Source organism: Ranitomeya variabilis, chromosome 2 (genome assembly GCF_051348905.1).
Source record: "Ranitomeya variabilis isolate aRanVar5 chromosome 2, aRanVar5.hap1, whole genome shotgun sequence".
NCBI classification, from domain to species: domain Eukaryota; kingdom Metazoa; phylum Chordata; class Amphibia; order Anura; family Dendrobatidae; genus Ranitomeya; species Ranitomeya variabilis.
Window position 1 is genome coordinate 209,105,410 of NC_135233.1, and position 25,014 is coordinate 209,130,423.

A 25,014-nucleotide genomic window follows, 5' to 3' on the forward strand; every position below is an offset into this window, starting at 1 on the left:
GAAAAAAAAAACCTGCTCCCAGAGGGGACGAAGATGGACGAATATGTCCCTTTTCCAAGGACTCCTTAATATAATTCCGCATAGCAGTATGCTCTGGCAGTGACAGATTAAATAAACGACCCTTAGGGAACTTACTGCCAGGAATCAATTCTATAGCACAGTCACAATCTCTATGAGGAGGGAGCGAATTGAGCTTAGGCTCCTCAAAAACATCCCTATAGTCAGACAAAAACGCAGGGATCTCAGAAGGAGTAGATGAAGCGATTGAAATCGGAGGTGCATCATCATGAACCCCCTGACATCCCCAGCTTAACACAGACATTGTTTTCCAGTCCAGGACAGGATTATGAGTTTGTAACCATGGCAGACCAAGCACTAGTACATCATGTAAATTATACAGTACAAGGAAGCGAATCACCTCCTGATGAACGGGAGTCATGCGCATGGTCACTTGTGTCCAATACTGCGGCTTATTCATAGCCAATGGTGTAGAGTCAATTCCCTTCAGAGGGATAGGAACTTCCAGAGGCTCCAGACTAAAACCGCAGCGTTTAGCAAATGACCAATCCATAAGACTCAGGGCAGCGCCTGAATCCACATAGGCATCGACGGAAATGGAAGACAGTGAAAAAATCAGAGTCACAGACAAAATGAACTTAGGCTGCAGAGTACCAATGGCAAAAGATTTATCAACCCTTTTTGTGCGTTTAGAGCATGCTGATATAACATGAGCTGAATCACCACAATAAAAACACAATCCATTTTTCCGCCTATAATTTTGCCGTTCACTTCTGGACTGAATTCTATCACATTGCATAGTCTCAGGTGCCTGTTCAGAAGACACCGCCAACTGGTGCACGGGTTTGCGCTCCCGTAAACGCCGATCAATCTGGATGGCCATAGCCATCGACTCATTCAGACCTGTAGGCGTAGGGAACCCCACCATAATATCCTTAATGGCCTCGGAAAGACCATTTCTGAAGTTAGCAGCCAGGGCGCACTCATTCCACTGAGTAAGCACCGACCATTTCCGAAATTTTTGACAATATATTTCCGCTTCATCATGCCCCTGAGAGAGGGCTAATAAAGCCTTTTCAGCCTGAATCTCCAGGTTGGGTTCCTCATAGAGCAATCCCAATGCCAGAAAAAACGCATCCACATTGAGCAATGCAGGATCCCCTGGTGCCAATGCAAATGCCCAATTCTGAGGGTCGCCCCGCAGGAAAGATATTACAATCTTGACCTGTTGAGCAGGGTCTCCAGAGGAGCGAGATTTTAAAGAAAGAAACAATTTACAATTGTTCCTGAAATTCAGGAAGGTAGATCTATCTCCAGAAAAGAACTCTGGAATAGGAATTCTAGGTTCAGACATGGGAGTGTAAACAACAAAATCCTGTATGTTTTGAACTTTTGCCGCGAGATTACTCAGGCTGGAAGACAAACTCTGGACATCCATGTTAAACAGCTAATATCAGAGCCATTCAAGGGTTAAGAGGAGGTAAGAAGCAGCTAGACAGCAATTAAGGGCTAGGCAGCAAAACTCTGAAGGAAAAAAAAAAAAATTTCCCTTAAACACTTCTTTTTCTCCTTCTTCAGCCCAAACAATTAACACTTTGTGGGCCGGCTATACTGTCATGAATCCCAATGGCTAGGGATAGCAAGGGACAAGCAAAGTAATACAAAATATCGGACGAGCTCTAGGGTGATGGAACCTGGGCTGACCGCTGCCCTACGCCTGACAAACGCAACTAGAGATAGCCAGGGAGCGTGCCTACGTTGGTTCTAGACGCCACGCACCAGCCTAAGAGCTAACTAGTACTGCAGAGAAAATAAGACCTCACTTGCCTCCAGAGGAATGAACCCCAAAAGGTATAGTTGCCCCCCACATGTATTGACGGTGAAATAAGAGGAAGGCACACACATAGAGATGATATATATAGGTTCAGCAAATTGAGGCCCGCTGTAAACTAGAAAGCAGAACGATACAAAAGGGGTCTGAGCGGTCAGCAAAAAACCCTAATCAAAAAACCATCCTGAGATTACAAGAACCCATGTGCCAACTCATGGCACATGGGGAGAACCTCAGTCCACTAGAGCTACCAGCTAGCATAGAGACATAATAAGCAAGCTGGACAAAAAACCAAACAACTGAAAATCAGCACTTAGCTTATCCTGAAAGATCTGGGAGCAGGTAGGCAGGAACCAAACAGAGCACATCTGAATACATTGATAGCCGGCAAGGGAATGACAGAAAGGCCAGGTAAAATAGGAAACACCCAGCCTCTGATGGACAGGTGGAAACCAAAGGCCGCAACCCACCAAAGTCACCCAGTACCAGCAGTAACCACCAGAGGGAGCCCACAAACAGAATCCACAACACACTGCATTCCTCCGATGCTGTGGAAGCAAAGCTCCCTCTGCTAGTAGTATCGGAGAAAGCATAATTTGGGTCAGGGACATGACGATACTGCTGGTCCAAAATGTCAATTACGTAGTACCATACCGGGCCTTTATTGTTCTAAATAAAAAGACCAATGCACGATACCTTATGGCCGTGCACAATACCTTATGGCCATGCACAATAAATTATGGCCGTGCACGATACCTTATGGCCGTGCGTGATACCTTATGGCCGTGCACGATACCTTATGGCCGTGCACGATACCTTATGGCCGTGCAAGATACCTTATGGCCGTGCACGATACCTTATGGCCATGTACAATACCTTATGGTCGTGCACAATACTTTATGGCCGCGAAAAACATCTTATGGCTGTGCACGATACCTTATCGCTGTGCACAATACCTTAGGGCCGTGAACGACACCTTATGGCCGTGTACAACACCTTATGGCCGTGCACGATACCTTATGGCTGTGCACGATACCTTATGGCCGTGCACAATACTTTATGGCCGTGCACAACACCTTATGGCCGTGCACAACACCTTATGGCCGTGCACAACATCTTATGGACGTGCACAATACCTTATGGACGTGCACAACACCTTATGGCCGTGCACAATAGATACTTTATGGCCGTGCACAATACCTTATGGCCGTGCACGATATCTTATGGCCGTGTACGATACCTTATGGCCGTGCATGACACCTTACGGCCGTGCATGACACCTTTTGGCCGTGCACATTACTTTACGGCCGTGCACGATACCTTACGGCCATGCAAAAGACCTGGCAAGCCGAAGATTGACACCACGTCAGAAGTACTTTTCAATGTGAAAGTCAGAGGTGCTGTGTGTTACATTTAGTTTTACATAGGACTGCAGGCACCCTAGAGTTTAAGCTTTCATGACAGTGGCTCCTTCCTAATGTAACTTGTTAGCTATTGCCTGTGCATATTATGGTAGAGTAAAGCATTACTGAAACACATTTTTATTACGCCTACTTATACAGCGCCGACACAATTCTGCAGACATTATCATCACTTTTTCCATCGGGGCTCAAAATCTAAATTCAGAGAACCCGGATGTAAAATAATGTTCCATGTACAGCATATGACATCACAATCTCTTTGCTAAGATAAGTCAGATGATGGTGGTAGTAGTATTATCATCAGTATAGATCAACTGTCCTCGGCATAGAGTTAAAGAACAAGCTCAGCTCTGCTACATCTGTGCATTAAAACAACAAAAAAGTAGACCTTTTCTAAGAAGAAACCGCATGGGGCTCTACTTAAAGTAACGAACGCTTTTCAAAACATAACGTTAATTAGGAGTAAATCTGACCGATATAATCCAGCATGCGGCGAGATGGAAGTTACTTGTTGTTAAGTTTAGAAAACGTAAATAGATGAACCAGGAAAAAAAAAAAGGAAGGGAAGAAAAAAAAAAATAGATAGTTTGAACCCCAAATGCCCATCCCCCATCTAGTTAACCTGTCAAATAATAAAGAAGCAGCCAAGACTAGGACAGCTAGCTGCCGGCTCGCTAACAGAAAAGCTGATTAAAAATGTTCAAGCGGCAGCAGCTTGCAGACCTTTCCAGCGAGAATAAATAGAGTGTATGCAAATGTGTTTGTCACTCTGACAGCGTGTCTCAATTAAGGCATCTTACTGCTGTTGCCGGATTCAGGAGCTGCAGTCGTACAGCCAGGAGAAACTGCATTAGTGATACATGGGGCTTGACCTTAATCCGCATGCATGCATTTTAAAAAAATCGGCCTCCTCTACATAAACTAGCATAATGCCAGGAGATATGTAAAACAAGTGAGAAATGGAGAGAGGGGACATCATCCTCTCCTCTGTGTTACAGGCAAAGCTTTTGTATCTTTTAATTGTGTCCCCGGCTCGCATGCATAGTAATGCTGGATGACTTTAAAGGCAACCCTGGCTAATGATGACATTAAAGTATGGTGTGTTGCCTAAAAGTGTAGAGGCAGGAGAAATGTGCCGTCCTAGGCGCAGGACGGATGATATTATGTGTGGGTGTGCTGAGACATCATATAGAAATACACACGCAGTTCTTTTTTTTTCACACCGAGCGCCTTAACCACATCATCTGAGATGAGAATATTAGACAGAAATTGCTGGAGAAGTGTTACACAGATTCCAAAGTCTGTGCGGAAAACGTCAAGTCCGAAAGCCGCGGTAAAAACAATGGGACATGATAAAATAGGGCAGGAGTTACTGTCCGTATATGAAGGGGATAACGAGACCCTAGGAATATTAGGAGGCGCACATGACCAGATAACTGTGACGTCTAATATTTTGATATGCATAGTAGCGGTATATTGTTCTCCATACTACACACCATAGCTGTTGCAGAAAGAAGACTTTTGGTACTCACTGCAAAATATTTTTGTCAGAGCCTTTATTGGGGGATACAGAAGACCTTCGTTCATTTTGTGAGTCACACCTGACGATGTAATTTTGATACGTATAGTAGCGGTATATTATTCTCCACACTAAACACCGTATCTTTTGCAGAATGCAGAAAGAGCATTTTTGGTACTCACCGTAAAATATTTTTGTCAGAGCCTTCATTGGGGGACGCAGAAGACCTTGATTTCTGTGTCTCCCAATGAAGTGCCGGAGAAACATTTTAAATAAAATGTACTAACAACATAATCCAAAGAGAACTTTTCTGTTTCTTTTTCTATAGAAAAGGATGGTCTTCAAATAAAGCAAACATTTTTGTAATATACTTCGAAAGCACAGAGCATGAGTTGGCTGTGTGATTGGAGCCGTATAGAGGTAACGCTCATCATAGCACATTTATACACCGAGTCCTTAATCCGCCACCATATGTTTAAATGTACAGTTGGCTATAGACTTTAGATGACCAGCTAGCCATCATATGTGTATGGGGGCCTCCTTACTCTTCCCCGATGACACATATCTCGGGAGAATAGAATCAATCGATTTGTTTTTTACTTTCTAATCCTTTTGTTCTCAGAGCGATAAGCTGTTGGGGAGTGCGACAGCAGCTTTACAGGTAACTTTTCAGAATAGTCTATTGTGTGTGTATAAGAGGAATAACATCATATATGGCTATTATACAAGTGCATCTCACAAAACTAGAATATCATCAAAAAGTTACTTTATTTCAGTTCTTCAATACACAAAGTGAAACTCATATATTATATAGAGTCATTACAAACAGAGTGATGTATTCCAAGTGTTTATTTCTGTTAATGTTGATGATTATGACTTACAGCCAATGAAAACCCAAAAGTCATTATCTCAGTAAAGTAGAATACTTTATAACAGCAGCTTGAAAAATGATTTTAAAATGCGAAATGTTGGCCTACTGAAATGTATGTTCAGTAAATGCACTCCATACTCAATACTTGGTCGGGGCTCCTTTTGCATCAATTACTGCATCAATGTGGCGTGGTATGGAGGCGATCAGCCTGTGGTACTGCTGAGGGGTTATGGAAGCCCAGGTTGCTTTGATAGCAGCCTTCAGCTCTTCTGCATTGTTGGGTCTGGTGTCTCATCTTCCTCTTGACAATACCCCACAAATTCTCTATGGGGTTAAGGTAAGGTGAGTTTGCTTCCAATCAAGGACAGTGATACTGTTCTTTGTAAATCAGGTATTGGTACTTTCTGCAGTGTGGACAGGTGCCAAGTCCTGCTAGAGAATGAAATTTCCATCTCCAAAAAGCTTGTCGACAGAGGGAAGCATGAAGTGCTCTAAAATGTCCTGGTAGACGGCTGCGCTGACTTTGGTCTTGATAAATCACACTGGACCTGCAGCAGCAGATGACATGACTCCCCAAACCATCACTGATTGTGGAAACTTCACACCAGACCTTGGAAATCAAGGTCCCAGAGTCTGGAGGAAGAGTGGAGAGGCCACAATCCAAGCTGCTGGAGGTCTAGTGTGAAGTTCCCACAATCAGTGATGGTTTGTGGAGCCATGTCATCTGCTGGTGTAGGTCCACTGTGTTTTATCAAGACCGAAGTCAGCGTAGCCGTCTACCAGGAAATTTTAGAGAACTTCATGCTTCCCTCTGCCGAAATTTCATTCTCCAGCAGGACTTGGCACCTGTCCACACTGCCAAAAGTACCAATACCTGGTTTAGAAATGATAAAGAGAGGGGAGCAATAGCGCAGTTACCAAAATAACAATTAGTTTACTGTAAGGTAAAAATTCTCACCTTTGCACGTTGTGAGTATGCACAACACATATAGTAAGTATGCTAGGAGGGCTGCAGATGGCACAGGACCCGGGAATGATCTTCAAGAAAATCTGGATAGGATATTCAAGATGCCGACAATTCCTCCAAAATTAGGCAAGGGAATCATAGGCTTCAGAAGAGTTGCATACTTTATTCAGGGCTATAAAACTATGTGTTTCGTGGACCATGTGGTTAGCACTGACCATGTACCTGAGGAAGTGGACAGGGTGTCCACGAAACATGTAGTTTTATAGCCCTGAATAAAGTATGCAACTCTTCTTAACTCTGTGATTCCCTTGCCTGATTTTGGAGGAGCGCGGAATTGTCGGCATCTTGAATATCCTATCCAGAATACCTGGTTTAAACACAACAGTATCACTGTGCTTGATTGGCAGCAAACTCGCCTGACCTTACCCCCATAGAGAATCTATAGAGTATTGTCAACAGGAAGATGAGACACCAGACCCAACAATGCAGACGAGCTGAAGGCCGCTATCAAAGCAACCTGGGCTTCCATAACCCCTCAGCAGTGCCACAGGCTGATCGCCTCCATGCCACGCCGCATTAGTGCAGTGATTGATGCAAAAAGAGCCCTGACCAGGTATTGAGTGTATTTTCTGAACATACATTTCAGTAGGACAACATTTTGGATTTTAAAATCATTTTCAAGCTGGTGTTATACAGTATTCTAATTTACTGAGATAATGACCTTTGGGTTTTCATTGGCTGTAAGCCATAATCATCAACATTAACAGAAATAAACACTTGAAATAGATCACTCTGCTTGTAATGACTCTATATAATATATGAGTTTCACTTTTTGTATTGAAGAACTAAAATAAATTAACTTTTTGATGATATTCTAATTTTGTGAGATGCACCTGTATGTCATATTCAGTATTTTCACCTCGTCTCCCTTCTGCAACGTCTAGCTCTTAATTTACAATTTATTCTGAGCTGGTGGGAATAGACAAGCTGTTGTGAGATCTCTTATTTATAACAAAACACACAGAAAGGAATTCCTGCTCTTTATTCCTTTAGTGCACAAAGACGGAAGCAGGAGAGCCATGGAGGAAATTCCAAAGCAGTACTGAGCTGTGTGGATGTGAATTCAGCTCTGTAGAAGAGGTTGAAAGATAGCTCAGCATGTCCTTGCTATGTCTCCCTTTGCTTGATTTCTCACTCTTCTCCTCCCTGCTTCCTACTCACCTATTCAGAGAATAACATGAGCATTGTCCTAACCACTCATTCTGCTGGCAATCAGTGTTGCCTTGAACAAGAAGTTGCTATACTCTTTTTCTCAGAGTGAATGACTAGTTTAGGAAGAAGGGGGAGGAAAAGAACTGTCTCATAAGTGGAGAAATATGCATTTTTCTCTGACGAGATATATCACAAAATTTCTTATACTCGCCTTCCATTAATTTATGAAAAGTTTGTTAAAAGTATGGTTCTCATTTAACGCTAGTAAAACATTTTATATAACTGATGGGCAAATTGGAGGGTTCAACTGACTTTTATCTAATGTTTATTGGGATTTTTATTCTCACCATGCAAAAAAACACCAAGCATGAGTGAGCCAAGAGTGGATGAATTTAAGGGGTTGCAATATAGAATATTTGAATTGATTGATGGGACCGGGTCAATCGGCCACATCAGTAATCTGTGGCTACTGGACGGCAGCCATGAGAAACACTTGCTACCAGACAACCCTGTTCCTCTTTAGATTAGCAGGCCTGGCGCTATATCATCGTTGTGGCAAGATGTATACTCGACAGCATGCCAGGCTGGTTAATCAATAGAAGAGCCACGGATGCCGGCATGTAGGAGGTGATTCTCAGGGCTCCGATCAAGCGACCCAGATTACTGACATGGCAAACAACCCTGGTCCTAGAATCGATTTACACCAGCTCCTGTCGGGAGTGATGGCTGTGAAAGCCAATAGCTATGTAACATTAGTACTTGTGATTTTAATTTTTAGAATGACCACCTGATGTCTCCAGTGCTGGTGGTCACACACGCTCAGTCGCCCGCCCACATCCTCTTGTACATGTGCTCAAAAGTCATTCTTGCTTTTGTATCAAACTAGAGGAGGCTTCTTTCCACCATCACTGGACGTTCTTAGAAGGGACTAAGAAGAACATGAGGGGACGCCATAACAACAGTAACATGTAACAGCAATATCTAGACGCAGGGAGCAATTTGTTAATGGTACAAATTGAAAAATGATTATTTTTTGTGAGTGAAATAACACAGAAATGCCATATGTACTCAGTGGACAACCTCTAAGTTAAGGTCATCAACAGATCATTAGTATTCTACAGACTGTTGCAAAACAATTCTGACTTTAAAACCTTGATACGTAATGTTGTCCCTTAAATTAGTAAATTAATTTTGAGCCATGTCAGGGCAAGGCATGACACACACGGTTGACTTGTGCCCGGCCCATGCCATAATGCGGGTTAACAGTTTTAAAGAAGGATCAACCACTTTAACACTGATGTTGGTGTAGGAGCTGTGCTCTACATATACAGCCAAGGATGGGTTAATATCACTTAATATACTCAGCATGGACCATATTGGTTGACAGTGAGTGCACGTGTCCATAGTGGTACATACACAGTATTTCTACGACTTGCTTGCCGTCCATTCACTGCTTCTCTCTGCTTCCAGTAGGTGGTGTCCCGACACAATGGATGTAGAGCTGTTGTCTCACGGCTCAGAACATTTTGTGCAGCTCTTATCTTATATCGGAACTATTACAGCAATGAAACAATGACTGTTAGACTACAAGATTTCCCCATTTTCTGGATCACTTGGTAAGTGTGCAACTTTTGGACAACACAACAGCTTCAACCTAATAAGTCAACTTCAAACCTTGTATGAGGCTTACATGCACAACAAGTGAATGCTGTGCTACACTTCACGCCATTCCATGGTGATGCATGTGCCAAAGTTAAAACTCCCACCGGCTAAAACTATCTCCCCATCTAAGTCTCCTTGCCGGGGAGGCCCATCCTAAAGTTCAAGAAGCACTGCTTCTGATTAGTAGACACTATAGTTGAGATGAGACGCTCGTATGTAGCTGTGGCAAGCCAACTAATTGTAAAGAGGCGCGGGATATGCTGGCAGGTAGCAGGAGGCTCGAAGGTATCTCAACTACCAATGTGGCCGCCAGTCCAGTGAATCTTTTTACCCACATATTAAATAGATAAATGCTAGGTGGAGGTCCAACCACAGAGATCGCCAGAATGGACAATCCTGGTCTCTCCGTCCTCGCAACATTGCGGCTTGGAGGAATCAAGATGAAGTGACCTTTAAATGTGCATCTTTACGCTCAAGTCAAAGATTTTAGCACCAAGGACAGGCATCGACGTACCTCGAACATGGTCAAAATTTTAGGGGACTTACCTGACCAAAATGAACTGTGATGGGTCTTCTTTCCTCCCTGGTTTTCAGATCTTTCTTTTCCAAAGATGGTGAAGGAGACATACTTGGAAGTGGTTCTTCCACAGCGACACTACAGCCGTTTTCAGTCAAGTCCTGACGTGAATACAGGATGAGGACAAGATTAATAAAGAAAAAATGCAAATCCCAATCTGTATAATAAACGAGGGTCCTAAAGAGCAATCTCACTTTTACTAACCAATGGATCTTGTACTGTACACGTAATTTTGTTTATAAAGCATTTTGCAATAGGACTTCCATAAAAAAAAATCGGACTGTTTTGTTTCTACAGCCTCCATGTGTCACAGTTCATAAAGGACTCCAAAATTAGTTAACAGTCAAATCCATCACTGAGTTTGTCTGATGGTAGGGTCTGTAACACTTATCTCTCTTCTGCTTAATCATCTTCTAAGGCTATGTTAACATGTCCAGTAATGATCCGTTAGAACGGGTCCATCAGCAATTCGTTAGCACAAAAGTTATGCCGACACAACATGTTAGTCCGATTAAAAAAAACAACTGATCTCTGCTGGATACGTTCTAACGCATCATTACTAGACAAGTGAACATAGCCTTAGCTCGTCATAAATCCGCTTAGAAGATGGTTCAGGTGAAGAGAGATCAGGGATTTGACCACTACTGTCAGCACTCTGACTGATGTGACTCTGTATTTTTCTGTAATATGTAGAAGCTGTGGAAGCCAAACAATCCAATTTTTTTAGTGTATTCCTAGTACAATGCCTAATTTTAGTAAAAAAATGGATGTATTTAAGAAAATGAAGAGCAGATATGGGGATTAAGAAGTGTCAAAGGAGCATGGAGGTGGAGAGGTGCCACTTTGCCTCTGCAGAAATATTTAAATGTGAAAAAACCCTACTCTGCTAAAGGTGTCCATGCACATTAAAGGAAATCTGTCAGAAGGTTTTGTTATGTAATCCGAGAGCAGCACGATGTAGAAGCTCTAAACTTGTCACACAGCGATGTGCCTTACTTTTATTTTTACCATCTTGGTGTATGGTCTGATCATTGATTCTTTATATAAAAATAGAAATATCTTAAAATAATTTTTTGTCAATTGTTGACCCACAGATGACCGGTGATCGTGGATATCTGATGACTGTCACATAGAATGACTACAATGTTCCCCTTCTAAATATACCCGGAGTGTACCCTCTCCTAGTATCAAGATACGTGCCTGTCACAAATAAGCCTGTGCTGATCCTGGCAGATATATCAATGACGCCCATTCCAGACAGATGTCACAGTAGCTGACGGATTCCAGTATGACATCAACACGTACAGGTATCCAATGGACGGTCACGAGACGACAGATATATTGACGCTGACGTTCCCAGCGTACAGATCTACACCTGACAATCTCTGAGCTGAAAGGATGGCTGACAGTGTTTGATGTGAAAGAGATCTACGCATTACTGATATATCTATTAATGAGCTGGTTATGGCAGCTGAACGTTACGACCCTGGAAGGAATACAGAAAGGCAGAGTCTCCTCTGTGGGGTAATAAGGCCATTACCACTATCAACAAGCCAAAAACAGGAATCATCACCAAAATATATAACAGAGGGAGCATCATATCCACTCACTCATGAACATGGCATTTCACCTTGTATCGGAGAAGTCATGAAATTGGCCGATCCTATAAATATTACAGATAAAACTACTGCCCCAGTCATGGGGCAAAAGCGGCAAACCGGGGGCTACTAGAGAGGCTGCCCCTGATACACCACACAGACCTAAATCCTACGTCTCACTTTGCAAGTGCTGCCCTGAATCTGGTCAGATTATTAGCATGCCCCCAAGGGATAACGTTCCGATCGCTCGCTGCCCAACGCTGGTCTTCGGCACTCCCATTAGAATGAATGGAGCAGTAGTGCGCACCATTGATCACCGCTCCATTCTTACGGGGCTCATCAGAGCCCAGGCTTTCAGGTTTGCCATGGCGGTCAAACCCCCAGCGATCAGAAAGTTATCCACTATCCCATAGATCGGGTATATCTTTTAAACTTGAGAATACCCCTTTAAATAAACTGGGAGACTGGGTAACAATGGCTGAGCTCACACAACGTCTGTATATATCTATAAGCTGGGAACATCAACGTATATATACAGTCATGGCCAAAAGTATTGACACCCCTGCAATTCTGTCAGATAATACTCAGTTTCTTCCTGAAAATGATTGCAAACACAAATTCTTTGGTATTGTTATCTTCATTTAATTTGTCTTAAATGAAAAAACACAAAAGAGAATGAAGCAAAAAGCAAAACATTGATCATTTCACACAAAACTCCAAAAATGGGCCAGACAAAAGCCTAATACTTGGTTGCACAACCTTTAGCCAAAATATCTGCGACCAACCGCTTCCAGTAACCATCAATGAGTTTCTTACAATGCTCTTTTAGACCATTCTTCATTGGCAAACTGCTCCAGGTCCCTGATATTTGAAGGGTGCCTTCTCCAAACTGCCATTTTTAGATCTCTCCACAGGTGTTCTATGGGATTCAGGTCTGGACTCATTGCTGGCCACCTTAGAAGTCTCCAGTGCTTTCTCTCAAACCATTTTCTAGTGTTTTTTGAAGTGTGTTTTGGGTCATTGTCCTGCTGGAAGACCCATGACCTCTGAGGGAGACTCAGCTTTCTCACACTGGGCCCTACATTATGCTGCAAAATTTGTTGGTAGTCTTCAGACTTCATAATGCCATGCACACGGTCAAGCAGTCCAGTGCCAGAGGCAGCAAAGCAACCCCAAAACAGCAGGGAACCTCAGCCATGTTTGACTGTAGGGACCGTGTTCTTTTCTTTGAATGCCTCTTTTTTTGTCCTGTAAACTCTATGTTGATGCCTTTGCCCAAAAAGCTCTACTTTTGTCTCATCTGACAAGAGAACATTCTTCCAAAATGTTTTAGGCTTTTTCAGGTAAGTTTTGGCAAACTCCAGCCTGGCTTTTTTATGTCTCGGGGTAAGAAGTGGGGTCTTCCTGGGTCTCCTACCATACAATGCCTTTTCATGCAGACGCCGACGGATAGTACGGGTTGACACTGTTGTACCCTCGGACTGCAGGGCAGCTTGAACTTGTTTGGATGTTAGTCGAGGTTCTTTATCCAACATCCGCACAATCTTGTGTTGAAATCTCTTGTCAATTTTTCTTTTCCGTCCACATCTAGGGAGGTTAGCCACAGTGCCATGGGCTTTAAACTTCTTGATGACACTGTGCACGGTAGACACAGGAACATTCAGGTCTTTGGAGATGAACTTGTAGCCTTGAGATTGCTCATGCTTCCTCACAATTTGGTTTCTCAAGTCCTCAGACAGTTCTTTTGTCTTCTTTCTTTTCTCCATGCTCAATGTGGTACACACAAGGACACAGAACAGAGGTTGAGTCAACTTTAATCCATGTCAACTGGCTGCAAGTGTGATTTAGTTATTGCCAACACCTGTTAGGTGCCACAGGTAAGTTACAGGTGCTGTTAATTACACAAATTAGAGAAGCATCACATGATTTTTCAAACGGTGCCAATATTTTTGTCCACCCCCTTTTTTATGTTTGGTGTGGAATTTTATCCAATTTGGCTTTAGGACAATTCTTTTTGTGTTTTGTCATTTAAGACAAATTAAATGAAGATAATAACACCAAAGAATTTGTGTTTGCAATCATTTTCAGGAAGAAACTGGGTATTATCTGACAGAATTGCAGGGGTGTCAATACTTTTGGCCATGACTGTATATACATTGGTGTCCACTTTTTACATACACTCCACCAGAATACGGATAATCCAAGACAGACCGTCATACAAGAGCAGACATATTGGAAAAGGAGGTAGCACTCCACAGTTTATTACAAAAGGTGTATGTCCAACATGTGATACATTGGCTACATTATCCCTTCTCAAGAAATATGGGTTCCACCTTGAAGTTCAGCATTTACTTAACTATTGCAGCCTACAGCGACAGATCTGCAATGGAGATTATTCATCCCTGCTTACATAGCGCCATTAATTGCGCAGCACTTTACAGACATTATCAGCACTGTCCCCAATGGGGCTCACAATCTAGATCCCCCTCAATATGTCACTGAAGTGTGGAAGGAAACCCAGGTAAACATACAAACCCCTTGCAGATGTTGTCTTCCTAGGTGGGATTTGAACCTAGGACCCCAGCGCTGCAATGCTAACCACTGAGCCACCGTGCTGCCCAGGCAACGATGTTGGGGAGAGTCTGGGCTCACAATCCCCGTTCAAGTTTATCCTTAAGGTGATGGAGCTCTCTGTTGATGGTCAAGTTCTCCCACACAAAACTTTATGGCTCTTATTTTGTGCAAGAGGCTCCGTTATGGTGAAAAGAAAAGGGCCTTTTCCAAACTGTTAATTCAAAGGAGGAAGCAATTTCCCTTGACTGGAACTAAAGGTACCTTCACACTGAGCGACTTAACAACGATAACGATAGCGATCCGTGACGTTGCAGCGTCCTGGAAAGCGATATCGTTGTGTTTGACACGCAGCAGCGATCTGGATCCCGCTGTGATATCGCTGGTCGTTGCTGAAAGTCCAGAACTTTATTTGGTCGTCAGATCGGCGTGTATCTGTCACGTCCCCCGGCGTCCACGCTGCTGCTCAGAGCTTCCTGCACTGACTGTGTCAGTGTCGGCCGTAAAGCAAAGCACAGCGGTGACGTCACCACTGTGCTTTAGGGCCGGCGCTTACACAGTGCAGGGAAGCTGAAGGCGAGGGACGCGACAGACACGGCAATGTAAGTATGTAGTGTTTGTTTTTTTTTACATTTACACTGGTAACCAGGGTAAACATCGGGTTACTAAGCGCGGCCCTGCGCTTAGTAACCCGATGTTTACCCTGGTTACCCGGGGACTTCGGCATCGTTGGTCGCTGGAGAGCTGTCTGTGTGACATCTCTCCAGCGACCACACAGCGACGCTGCAGCGATCGGCATTGTTGTCGATATCGCTGCAATGTCGCTTAATGTGACGGTACCTTAAGGGACTAAGACAGACCTCTAAAAGCAACCTGGCAGCACTATCCCTCCTCCACCAAACCTTAACCCCTTTACCCCCAAGGGTGGTTTGCACGTTAATGCCCGGGCCAATTTTTACAATTCTGACCACTGTCCCTTTATGAGGTTATAACTCTGGAACGCTTCAACGGATCTTGGCGATTCTGACACTGTTTTCTCGTGACATATTGTACTTCATGATAGTGGTAAAATTTCTTCGATATAACTTGCGTTTATTTGTAAAAAAAATGGAAATTTGGCGAAAATTTTGAAAATTTCGCAATTTTCCAACTTTGAATTTTTATGCCCTTAAATCACAGAGATATGTCACACAAAATACTTAATAGGTAACATTTCCCACATGTCTACTTTACATCAGCACAATTTAGGAACCAAAATTTTTTTTTGTTAGGGAGTTATAAGGGTTAAAAGTTGACCAGCAATTTCTAATTTTTGCAACACCATTTTTTTTAGGGACCACATCTCATTTGAAGTCATTTTGAGGGGTCTATATGATAGAAAATACCCAAGTGTGACACCATTCTAAAACCTGCACCCCTCAAAGTGCTCAAAACCACATTCAAGAAATGTATTAACCCTTCAGGTGTTTCACAGGAATTTTTGGAATGTTTAAATAAAAATTAACATTTAAATTTTTTTTACACAAAATTTATTTCAGCTCCAATTTGCTTTATTTTAACAAGGGTAACAGGAGAAAATGGACCCCAAAAGTTGTTCTACAATTTGTGCTGAGTACGCTGATAGCCCATATGTGGGGGTAAACCACTGTTTGGGCGCACCGCAGAGCTCGGAAGGGAAGGAGCGCCATTTGACTTTTCAATGCAAAATTGACTGGAATTGAGATGGAACGCCATGTTGCGTTTGGAGAGCCCCTGATGTGCCTAAACATTGAAACCCCCCACAATTGACACCATTTTGGAAAGTAGACCCCCTAAGGAACTTATCTAGATGTGTGGTGAGCACTTTGACCCACCAAGTGCTTCACAGAAATGTATAATGCAGAGCCGTAAAAATAAAAAAATCATATTTTTTCACAAAAATTATCTTTTCGCCCCCAATTTTTTATTTTCCCAAGTGTAAGAGAAGAAATTGGACCCCAAAAGTTGTTGTGCAATTTGTCCTGAGTACGCCGATACCCCATATGTGGGGGTAAACCACTGTTTGGGCGCATGGCAGAGCTCGGAAGGGAAGGAGCGCCATTTGGAATGCAGACTTAGATGGATTGGTCTGCAGGCATCACGTTGCATTTGCAGAGCCCCTGATGTACCCAAACAGTAGAAACCCCCAAAAGTGACCCCATATTGGAAACTAGACCTCCCGAGGAACTGATCTAGATGTGTTGTGAGAACTTTGAACCCCCAAGTGTTTCACTACAGTTTACAACGCAGAGCCGTGAAAATAAAAAATCTTTTTTTTTCCCACAAAAATGATTTTTAGCCCCCCAAGTTTATATTTTCCCATGGGTAACAAGAGAACTTGGACCCCAAAAGTTGTTGTCCAATTTGTCCCAAGTACGCTGATGCCCCATATGTTGGGGGTAAACCCCTGTTTGGGCGCACGGGAAAGCTCGGAAGGGAAGGAGCACTGTTTTACTTTTTCAATGCAGAATTGGCTGGAATTGAGATCGGACGCCATGTCGCGTTTGGTGAGCCCCTGATGTGCCTAAACAGCGGAAACTCCCCAATTCTAACTGAAACCCTAATCCAAACACACCCCTAACCCTAATCCCAACGGTAACCCTAACCACACCCCTAACCCTGACACACCCCTAAGTCTAATCCCAACCCTAATCCCAACCGTAAATGTAATCCAAACCCTAACCCTAACTTTAGCCCGAACCCTAACCCTAACTAGCCCCAACCATAACCCTAACTTTAGCTCCAACCCTAGCCCCAAACTCTAACCCTAGCCCTAACCCTAGCCCTAATCCTAGCCCTAATGGGAAAATGGAAATAAATACATTTTTTGAATTTTATTATTTTTCCCTAACTAAAGGGGTGATGAAGGGGGGTTTGATTTACTTTTATAGCATTTTTTATAGCGGATTTTTATGATTGGCAGCCGTCACATACTAAAAGACGCTTTTTATAGCAAAAAAGCTTTTGCGTCTCCACATTTTGAGACCTATAATTTTTCCAGATTTTGGTCCACAGAGTAATGTGAGCTCTTGTTTTTTGCGGGACGAGTTGACGTTTTTATTGGTAACATTTTCGGACACGTGACAGTTTTTGATCGCTTTTTATTCCGATTTTTGTGAGGCAGAATGACAAAAAAACAGATATTCATGAATTTCTTTTGGGGGAGGCGTTTATACCGTTCCACGTTTGGTAAAATTGATAAGGCAGTTTTATTCTTCGGGTCAGTACGATTACAGCGATACCTAATTTATATCATTTTTTATGCTTTGGCGCTTTTATACGATAAAAACTATTTTATAGAATAAATAATTATTTTGGCATCGCTTTATTCTGAGGACTATAACTTTTTTCTTTGATGATGCTGTATGGCGGCTCGTTTTTTGCGGGACAAGATGACGTTTTCAGCGGTACCATGGTTATTTATATCCGTCTTTTTGATCGCGTGTTATTCCACTTTTTGTTCGGCGGTATGATAATAAAGCGTTGTTTTTTGCCTCATTTTTTTTTTCCCTACGGTGTTCACTGAAGGGGTTAACTAGTGATATAGTTTTATAGGTGGAGTCGTTACGGACGCGGCGATACTAAATATGTGTACTTTTATTGTTTTTTTTAATTTAGATAAAGAAATGTATTTATGGGAATAATATATATATTTTTTTTCTTTATTTAGGAATTTTTTTTTATTATTTTTTTTTACACATGTGGACATTTTTTTTAAACTTTTTTACTTTGTCCCAGGGGGGGACATCACAGATCGCTGATCTGACAGTTTGCACAGCACTCTGTCAGATCACCGATCTGCCTCACAGCACTGCAGGCTTACCAAGCGCCTGCTCTGAGCAGGCACTTTTTAAGCCACCTCCCTTCCTGCAGGACCCGGATGCCGCGGCCATCTTGGATCCGGGCACCTGCAGCGAGGAGGAGGTAAGAGACCCTAGCAGCAACGCGATCACATCGCGTTGCTCCGGGGTCTCAGGGAAGCCCGCAGGGAGCCCCCTCCGTGCACGAAGCTTCCCTGTACCGCCGGCACACCGCGATCATGTTTGAGGTTAATGTGCCGGGGGCGGTCCGGATGTCAGCTGCGATAGTCAGCTGACACCCAGCCGCGATCGGCCAAGTTCCCCCCGTGAGCGCCGCCGATCGCGCTGGACGTACTATCCCGTCGGTGGTCATACGGGCCCACCCCACCTCGACGGGATAGTACGTCCAATGTCAGAAAGGGGTTAAAGTTGGCACAGTCAGATAGGTAACATTCTTCTGACATTCGTCCAACCCAGACTCATCTATCTGGTTGCCAGATAGAGACGTGTAAAAGTGTAGTCTGTCACTTCACAGAGCATATACTTACTTCTCCAGAATCTGCCTTGCATCACCAAATCCGACATTTGACAATGTGCTTGGTGATGTATGGCTGCATGCAGCTGCTCCTGGTGAAGCTCCCAGGGGGCTCACAGTATTTGTGCTGATGTTAATACTAGGGAAGGTTCTGACTCTGTAGTTATGGATTCCGCAGAGTGTTGGTGACTTTTCTGCCCTCAATACTTGGTGACCCGGTTCTGTAACGTTATGGTGTCACCACCTTGTGGCTGAGTTGCTGCGGTTCCTTCTACTTCTCAGTAATACCACTCACAGGTGATGGGAGAATGTTTAGAAGGAAAGAAATATCATGACCGGACTTGTTACCCGGTGGATCCTATTACAGGACCGCGCTAGTATCATTTGCTCTGTCACGTTAGTAAAGGCAGACGGCATGGCGGGGGCTGGAAATTATACACCTTACTGTATTTTATATTTCTGCTGGATATTAATTACTAAAATAAAAGTAAACAGTATAATGTTGTCAGGCTTAAGGGAATTCTGGAGCAGTAACTCGCTACCTCTCAGTGTGGTCTCCTTTACAATACTTCCCCACTATTTGGCATCTTTTGACACGCAGAAGCACAAAAAAAAGTCACCTTAATATATGGGAATGAAAAGAATGCTGAGATGAACACCTTTTGCTTTAGTGATGCATTTTGTGCTAGAGATCACTTGTGTGTTATACTGGGTGCCAAAATATATGTATTCAATCCACAAGACACAGGGATCCTCCCTGGATTGACCTTTCACACCTCATCGGCATTCTGAGTGTTACCCATGGCCCCGCTCCTGAGTTTGGTTTGAATTGCAAATAAGAAGCAATCTTGTGACCTAAACTGTTCAGGTCAACAAAAAAAAAGCAGAAAGCGGCCCAGAGTAATGTAGCTCTGGGGAGAGGAGATGGCCAATCTTCATCCAGATCAGATTCACTGGACCCTGAAAGGTCGAGAGGAAGAGACTTCATGGCACCACTACCACCCTTAACTAGTTGTGATGTCTCCACCTAAAACCGAAAAGAGGGGAATAAAACTACAGAGTGGGGGGATGGGATGCCACAACCTATGTGATCCCATAACTTGCTCCGAAGAACAAGTGGTCAGGAAACGAGGGTGTAAATTCTTAAATCTGTGGCTGTTTCTTTTTATTGTCATACACTTCTTTAGGGCTTGTGCACACGCTGCGGATTCCATTGCGGAATTTTCCGCAGCGGATTTGATGAATCCGCAGTGCAAACCCGCTGCGGTTTTTACTGCAGATTTATCACGGTTTCTATTGCTGTTTCCTCTGCGGGTTTTCACCAGCAGATTTCTATTGGAGCAGGTGTAAACCCGCAGCGGATTCCGCACAAAGAATTGGCATGCTGCGGAAAATAAACCGCTGCATTTCCGCGTGTTTTTTTCCGCATCATGTGCACTGTGGATTTTATTTCCCATAGCTTTACATGGTACTGTAAATGCATGGGAAACCGCTGCCAAGCCGCAGCTGCAGAAACGCTGCGGATCCGCAGCAAAATCCGCAGCGTGTGCCCATAGCCTCAGAAAACAATTTCTAAAAGGCTGACAATGGCGACATTTGGAAAGTTCGAGCTGGAACTGAACTCCTATATACCACAGGCTGTGACACGTACAGGATGTATTTGTATGACGCTAGTAACAATCGTTTTAGATGTGTCATCACAAAGAAGCTTGGGTCAGGGATGACACAATCTGGAAGGAAGTCGTCAGTGTAAACATGTCGGATATGAAGTGGACTTTACAAACATTCCCAACTGCCACAATTCAAGATGTACAAATAAAATAAATAAACAATGTTTTGTGAATACAGGTCATCTGCATAGACCACCAGGGAAATGGGCACTGCCCACCCACTACACCACTAGGGTTATGGAAAGTGCCCACTCACTACACTAGACCACCAGGGAAATGGGCATTGCCCACTAACTGCACCACTAGGGTTATGGAAAGTGCCCACTCACTACACTAGACCACCAGGGAAATGGGTATTGCCCACTCACTGCACCAATAGGGTTATGGAAAGTGCCCACTCACTACACTGGACAACCAGGGAAATGGGTACTGCCCACTCACTACACTAGACCACCAGGGAAATGGGCATTGCCCACTCACTACACCACTAGGGTTACAGAAAGTGCCCACTCACTACACTAGACCACCAGGGAAATGGGAACTGCCCACTCACTGCACTAGACCACTAGGGTTATGGACAGTGCCCACTCACTACATTAGATCTCTAGTGCCCACTCACTACACTAGACCACCAGGGAAATTGGCACTGCACACTCGCTACATTTGACCACCAGGGAAATGGGCACTGCCCACTCACTACACTAGACCACCAGGGAAATGGACAGTGCCCACTCACTACATTAGACCACCAAGGAAATGGGCATTGCCCACTCACTACACTAGACCTCCAGGAAAATGGGCATTGCCCTCTTACTACACTAGACCACCAGGGAAATGGGTGTTGCGCACTCACCCACTAATAAAGATTACCCACAAGAAGCAAGTTAATTACTCCTCCACTTGTCCCTTTTGATTACTGCTAAAAATCTAGTAGGTTGTTTTGAACAGCTACCCCCCCACGTCTGCTCTGCATTACTTTTGATGAATCCTCCGCTATATCTGTAATCATGCGATACCTCATGTAGATGTTAATCTAAAGTTCAGACCAGATCGGCACCACACAACATCTACTGGCAAAAATCAAGAAAAGATTGTGATCTCTTGAAAAAAACTGCATGTAGCTGCAAATAATTATGGAAAAAAAAAAACAAAGACGCAGTACCTTCTGTTTCAGGCGGTTTTTCACTTCTTTAATTCCCATTTTAGCGTGGTCTTTAGCCTGAGGAAGACAAATGTGATTGAAAAAGCAGTCTGGGTCCTGTACCCCGATGATCTTATTCTTAACCCCTTCACACCATGGCCATTTTCTGTTTTTCTTCCTCTTCTTCTTAGAGCCATAACTTTTTTAATTTTTCGGTCAATATGGCCATGTGAGGACTTGTTTTTTTGTACTTTTGAAAGGCACCATTGATTTCACCTTATCGCGTACTGGAAAAACAGGAAAAAATTCCAAGTTTTGTCAACTTGCAAAAAGAGTGAAATCCCACAATAGCTTTTTTTTTTTAAATTTACAATGTTCATTATCTGATAAAACTGACCTGGCATTGTGATTCCCGAGGTCACTACGAGTACACAGATGCCAAACAGATATACTGTAGATTATTTTTTTATTTATGTGGTGAAAAACAATTTCAAAATTTGTATGAAAAATGTGATTGCCTCTTATTGCATTTTATTGCAATATTGCAGAAGACAAAAAAAGTAATCCTGGCGTTCCGATCCTTTTACTTGTTACATTGTTCACCGATCGGATTAATTTACTTCATATTTTAATAAATCGGACATTTCAGAACATAGTAATAATAGCAAATATGTGTTTTTTATTCTTTTATTTTCAATGGGGTAAAAGGGGAGTGATTTGAACGTAATTTTAAAAACTTCATATTTTTAAAAACTTATTTTTCCCACTCTTTACCATTTAATAGCCTCTTTAGGAGACTTAAAGCTGTGATTGTCTGATCGCCTGTGCTACACATAGTAGGGCTTCGGCACTGCTGTGTATACCAGAAATCACAGTCTTCTATGAATGCTGGACACAAGGCGGCATTCACACGAGTATCGTAATGACAGGAACGGAGGTTTTCTACAGACCCTCAGCTGTCAAGACAATCCATTGGCGCCCCCAAAAATGGGACAGCGGTGCTGATGGGCCAAATTTGTGACGCACTTCCGACTGGAGCGTGTTAAATACTAGTGGGATTTAACTGGTTAGAAGCCGCGGGTGTTAAAGTCACATGACAGCTTATTACATCAGCTTTCATGTGTGGGGGAAAGATGTAGGCTCAGCATCGAGGCCCGCATGAAACTAGAGGACAAGACTTATGACGTACAAATACGTCATGAAGGGGTTAAAGGGATTCTGTCACCAGGTTGTTACTATTTCATCTGAGAGCACCATGATGGCACATTGCTGCAGAGAACCTGATTGTTGTTGTTTCAATAAAATCAGTGTTTTATCAGCAGAAGATTATCAGTAGAGGACAAGTTGTCTTGTGACATGCAGTCCTCCTGCTTTACAAAACCCCGTCCCCGATAACCGACTGACAAGTTTCTGTGTACACTATGCATAGGCAGAAAGCTGCCAATCAGTGGTGTGGCCGGGGTTATACAGAACTCAGCATTCAGAGAAGTGCTGGATCTGCAGCAGAAAAAACAGGGATTTTATCAAAGCAGCCCAGAAAGTGACACGTCACTGGAATTGAGGTCTCTGCCCCTACATCAGATAAAATAGCAAAAACCTAGTGGCAGATTTCCTTAAAAGTAGGACAATGATGTATGATAGTGAGAAGTCAGAACCTTGGAACCCTCCGCTAGCAATGGGGGTCGGTAACGAACAGTCTGATGATCAGCAAGGGTCAGACCCCACATATAACAGTGATCGCACATCTTAAGGACCATCAATGTTTAGTCCAGGATATCCCACAGATCCGCAAGTGGTGTGTAAGTATAAGGAGACTATAACCAATGCTAATAAAGTGGCTGATAACAGAGACTGCATACACCACAATGTACACAAACTGAAGAACTGGGGTGTCCAATGTAACATTAATAATTCATAGCATTAAGGCAGAGAATTGTATGGGGAAGTGTAGGATAATCCATAAACCCAACTGCCTAAAATATTCCTCGTGTTCACAAGCAGAAATAATCCAATAATAAGGAAAATTCTATTATCATGCTAATGCATAATCAATGAGCAATACATAGCTCTGTCTGCAGCCTTACCATATAAATAATGTAAGGTTACTGGGCAGAGACCTCTGCGTCTGATAAATATATCATGGGGTCAATGGAAACAACAGTGTGCCCCCTACGAAAGTCATGACAGCGCAGTGGTAGAGCGTCCCTGGCATGGCTCTTGTCCTTAGCCTGGTACTTACAAACTTGTAGACAGTCTTCATGGCTGGATTAGCTCTGGTCTTCATGGTGTTAAGAAAGGCCCCACTTCCTTTCTGTAAGAAAGAAAGAAGAATAAAAAAGGAAAACAATATGTAAGAAAAAAATATGAAAGAATAATAACATGAGAAAAAAGTTATTGGAGGAGGATGATAATTAAGATGATGTATAGGATGAGGAGGACGAGAAGGAGTAGAAAGAGGAAGAACAGAACGAGGGGAAAGAGAAGGATGATTAGTAGGAGGAGTGGGAAGAGAACAAGGAGAAGTAAAAGGAGGGGGAGGAGGAGAAGGAAGAGAAGGAGGAGGAGCAGAATTAAAAGAGGAAAGAGAAGAAGGAGAAAGAGGAGATGGAGGAGGTAGAAGAGAAGAAGGAGGAAGCAAGAGTGAAGAGGAGTAAATGGAGGAGGGGATGAGTAGAAGGAGGAGGAGCAGAATTAAAAGGGGAAAGAGGAGGAGGTAGAGGAGGTAGAAGAGAAGAAGGAGGAAGCAAGGGTGAAGAGTAAATGAAGGAGAAAATGAGTAGAAGGAGGAGGAGCAGAATTAAAAGGGGAAAGAGAAGGAGGAAGAAGAGAAGAAGGTAGAGGAGGTAGAAGGAGGAAGCAAGGGTGAAGAGTAAATGGAGGAGGGGATGAGTAGGAGGAGGAGCAGAATTAAAAGGGGAAAGAGAAGGTGGAGGAAGAGAAGGAGGTAGAGGAGACAGAAGAGTAGGAGGAGGAAGCAAGGGTGAGAAGGAGTAAAAGGAGGGGAAGAGAAGGAGGAGGAGCAGAAGGAGTGGGCAGGGTAGAAGTAGGGAGGAGAAGGAAGAGGAGAAGGAGGAATGTGAGGATGAGTTTTAAAATGAGTAGAAGGAAGATGAGTGGAAGGAGGAGAATGAGAAAGAAGGAGGGGGAAAGAAAAAAAGTAGGAATAGTAATAGTAGGAAAAATAGGAGGATTGAGATAAGGTGCAGGAATAGAAGGAGGGAGAGGATGAAGAGAAGGTGGAAGAAGATGAAGAGAAGGTGGAAGAGGATGAAGAGAAGGAGGAGGAGAAGAGGGAGGAGGAAAATGAGGTGGAGGATTTGGAAGTGGTGGAGGAGGAGGGGGAAAATGAGGTGGTAGAGGAGGAGGAGGATGGGGAAGAGTAAAAGAAGGAATAAGAAAATGGAGAAAAAGGAGGAAGAGCAGGAGGAGGACAGGGAGAAATAAAAAATATGCAGTAAAAATAATACATACAATAATAAGGGGAAATATATAAATAAATGTAATATAAGATGTTCTGCTATAGCAGACGGTCACAAATATATGTAACTTACACGCCAGAAACAGATGCTAAAACGCTGCTGCTATAATTTAGCTTTTTAAGGC

The 25,014-nt window shown here is 43.1% G+C and overlaps 1 protein-coding gene across 8 annotated transcripts in view; it reads right to left on the reverse strand.

Moving 5' to 3' along the window:
• DENND1A (DENN domain containing 1A) overlaps positions 1–25,014 on the reverse strand; it is an 851,690-nt gene that overhangs the window by 91,052 nt on the left and 735,624 nt on the right. For all 8 annotated transcript variants that reach the window (XM_077283539.1, XM_077283536.1, XM_077283537.1 and 5 more), the window contains 3 exons: positions 23,651–23,722; positions 21,433–21,489; positions 10,048–10,179 (listed from right to left, as the gene is read on the reverse strand). In XM_077283539.1, the coding sequence (XP_077139654.1) occupies positions 10,048–10,179; positions 21,433–21,489; positions 23,651–23,722 (261 nt within the window). The remainder of the gene's footprint in view (positions 1–10,047; positions 10,180–21,432; positions 21,490–23,650; positions 23,723–25,014) is intronic.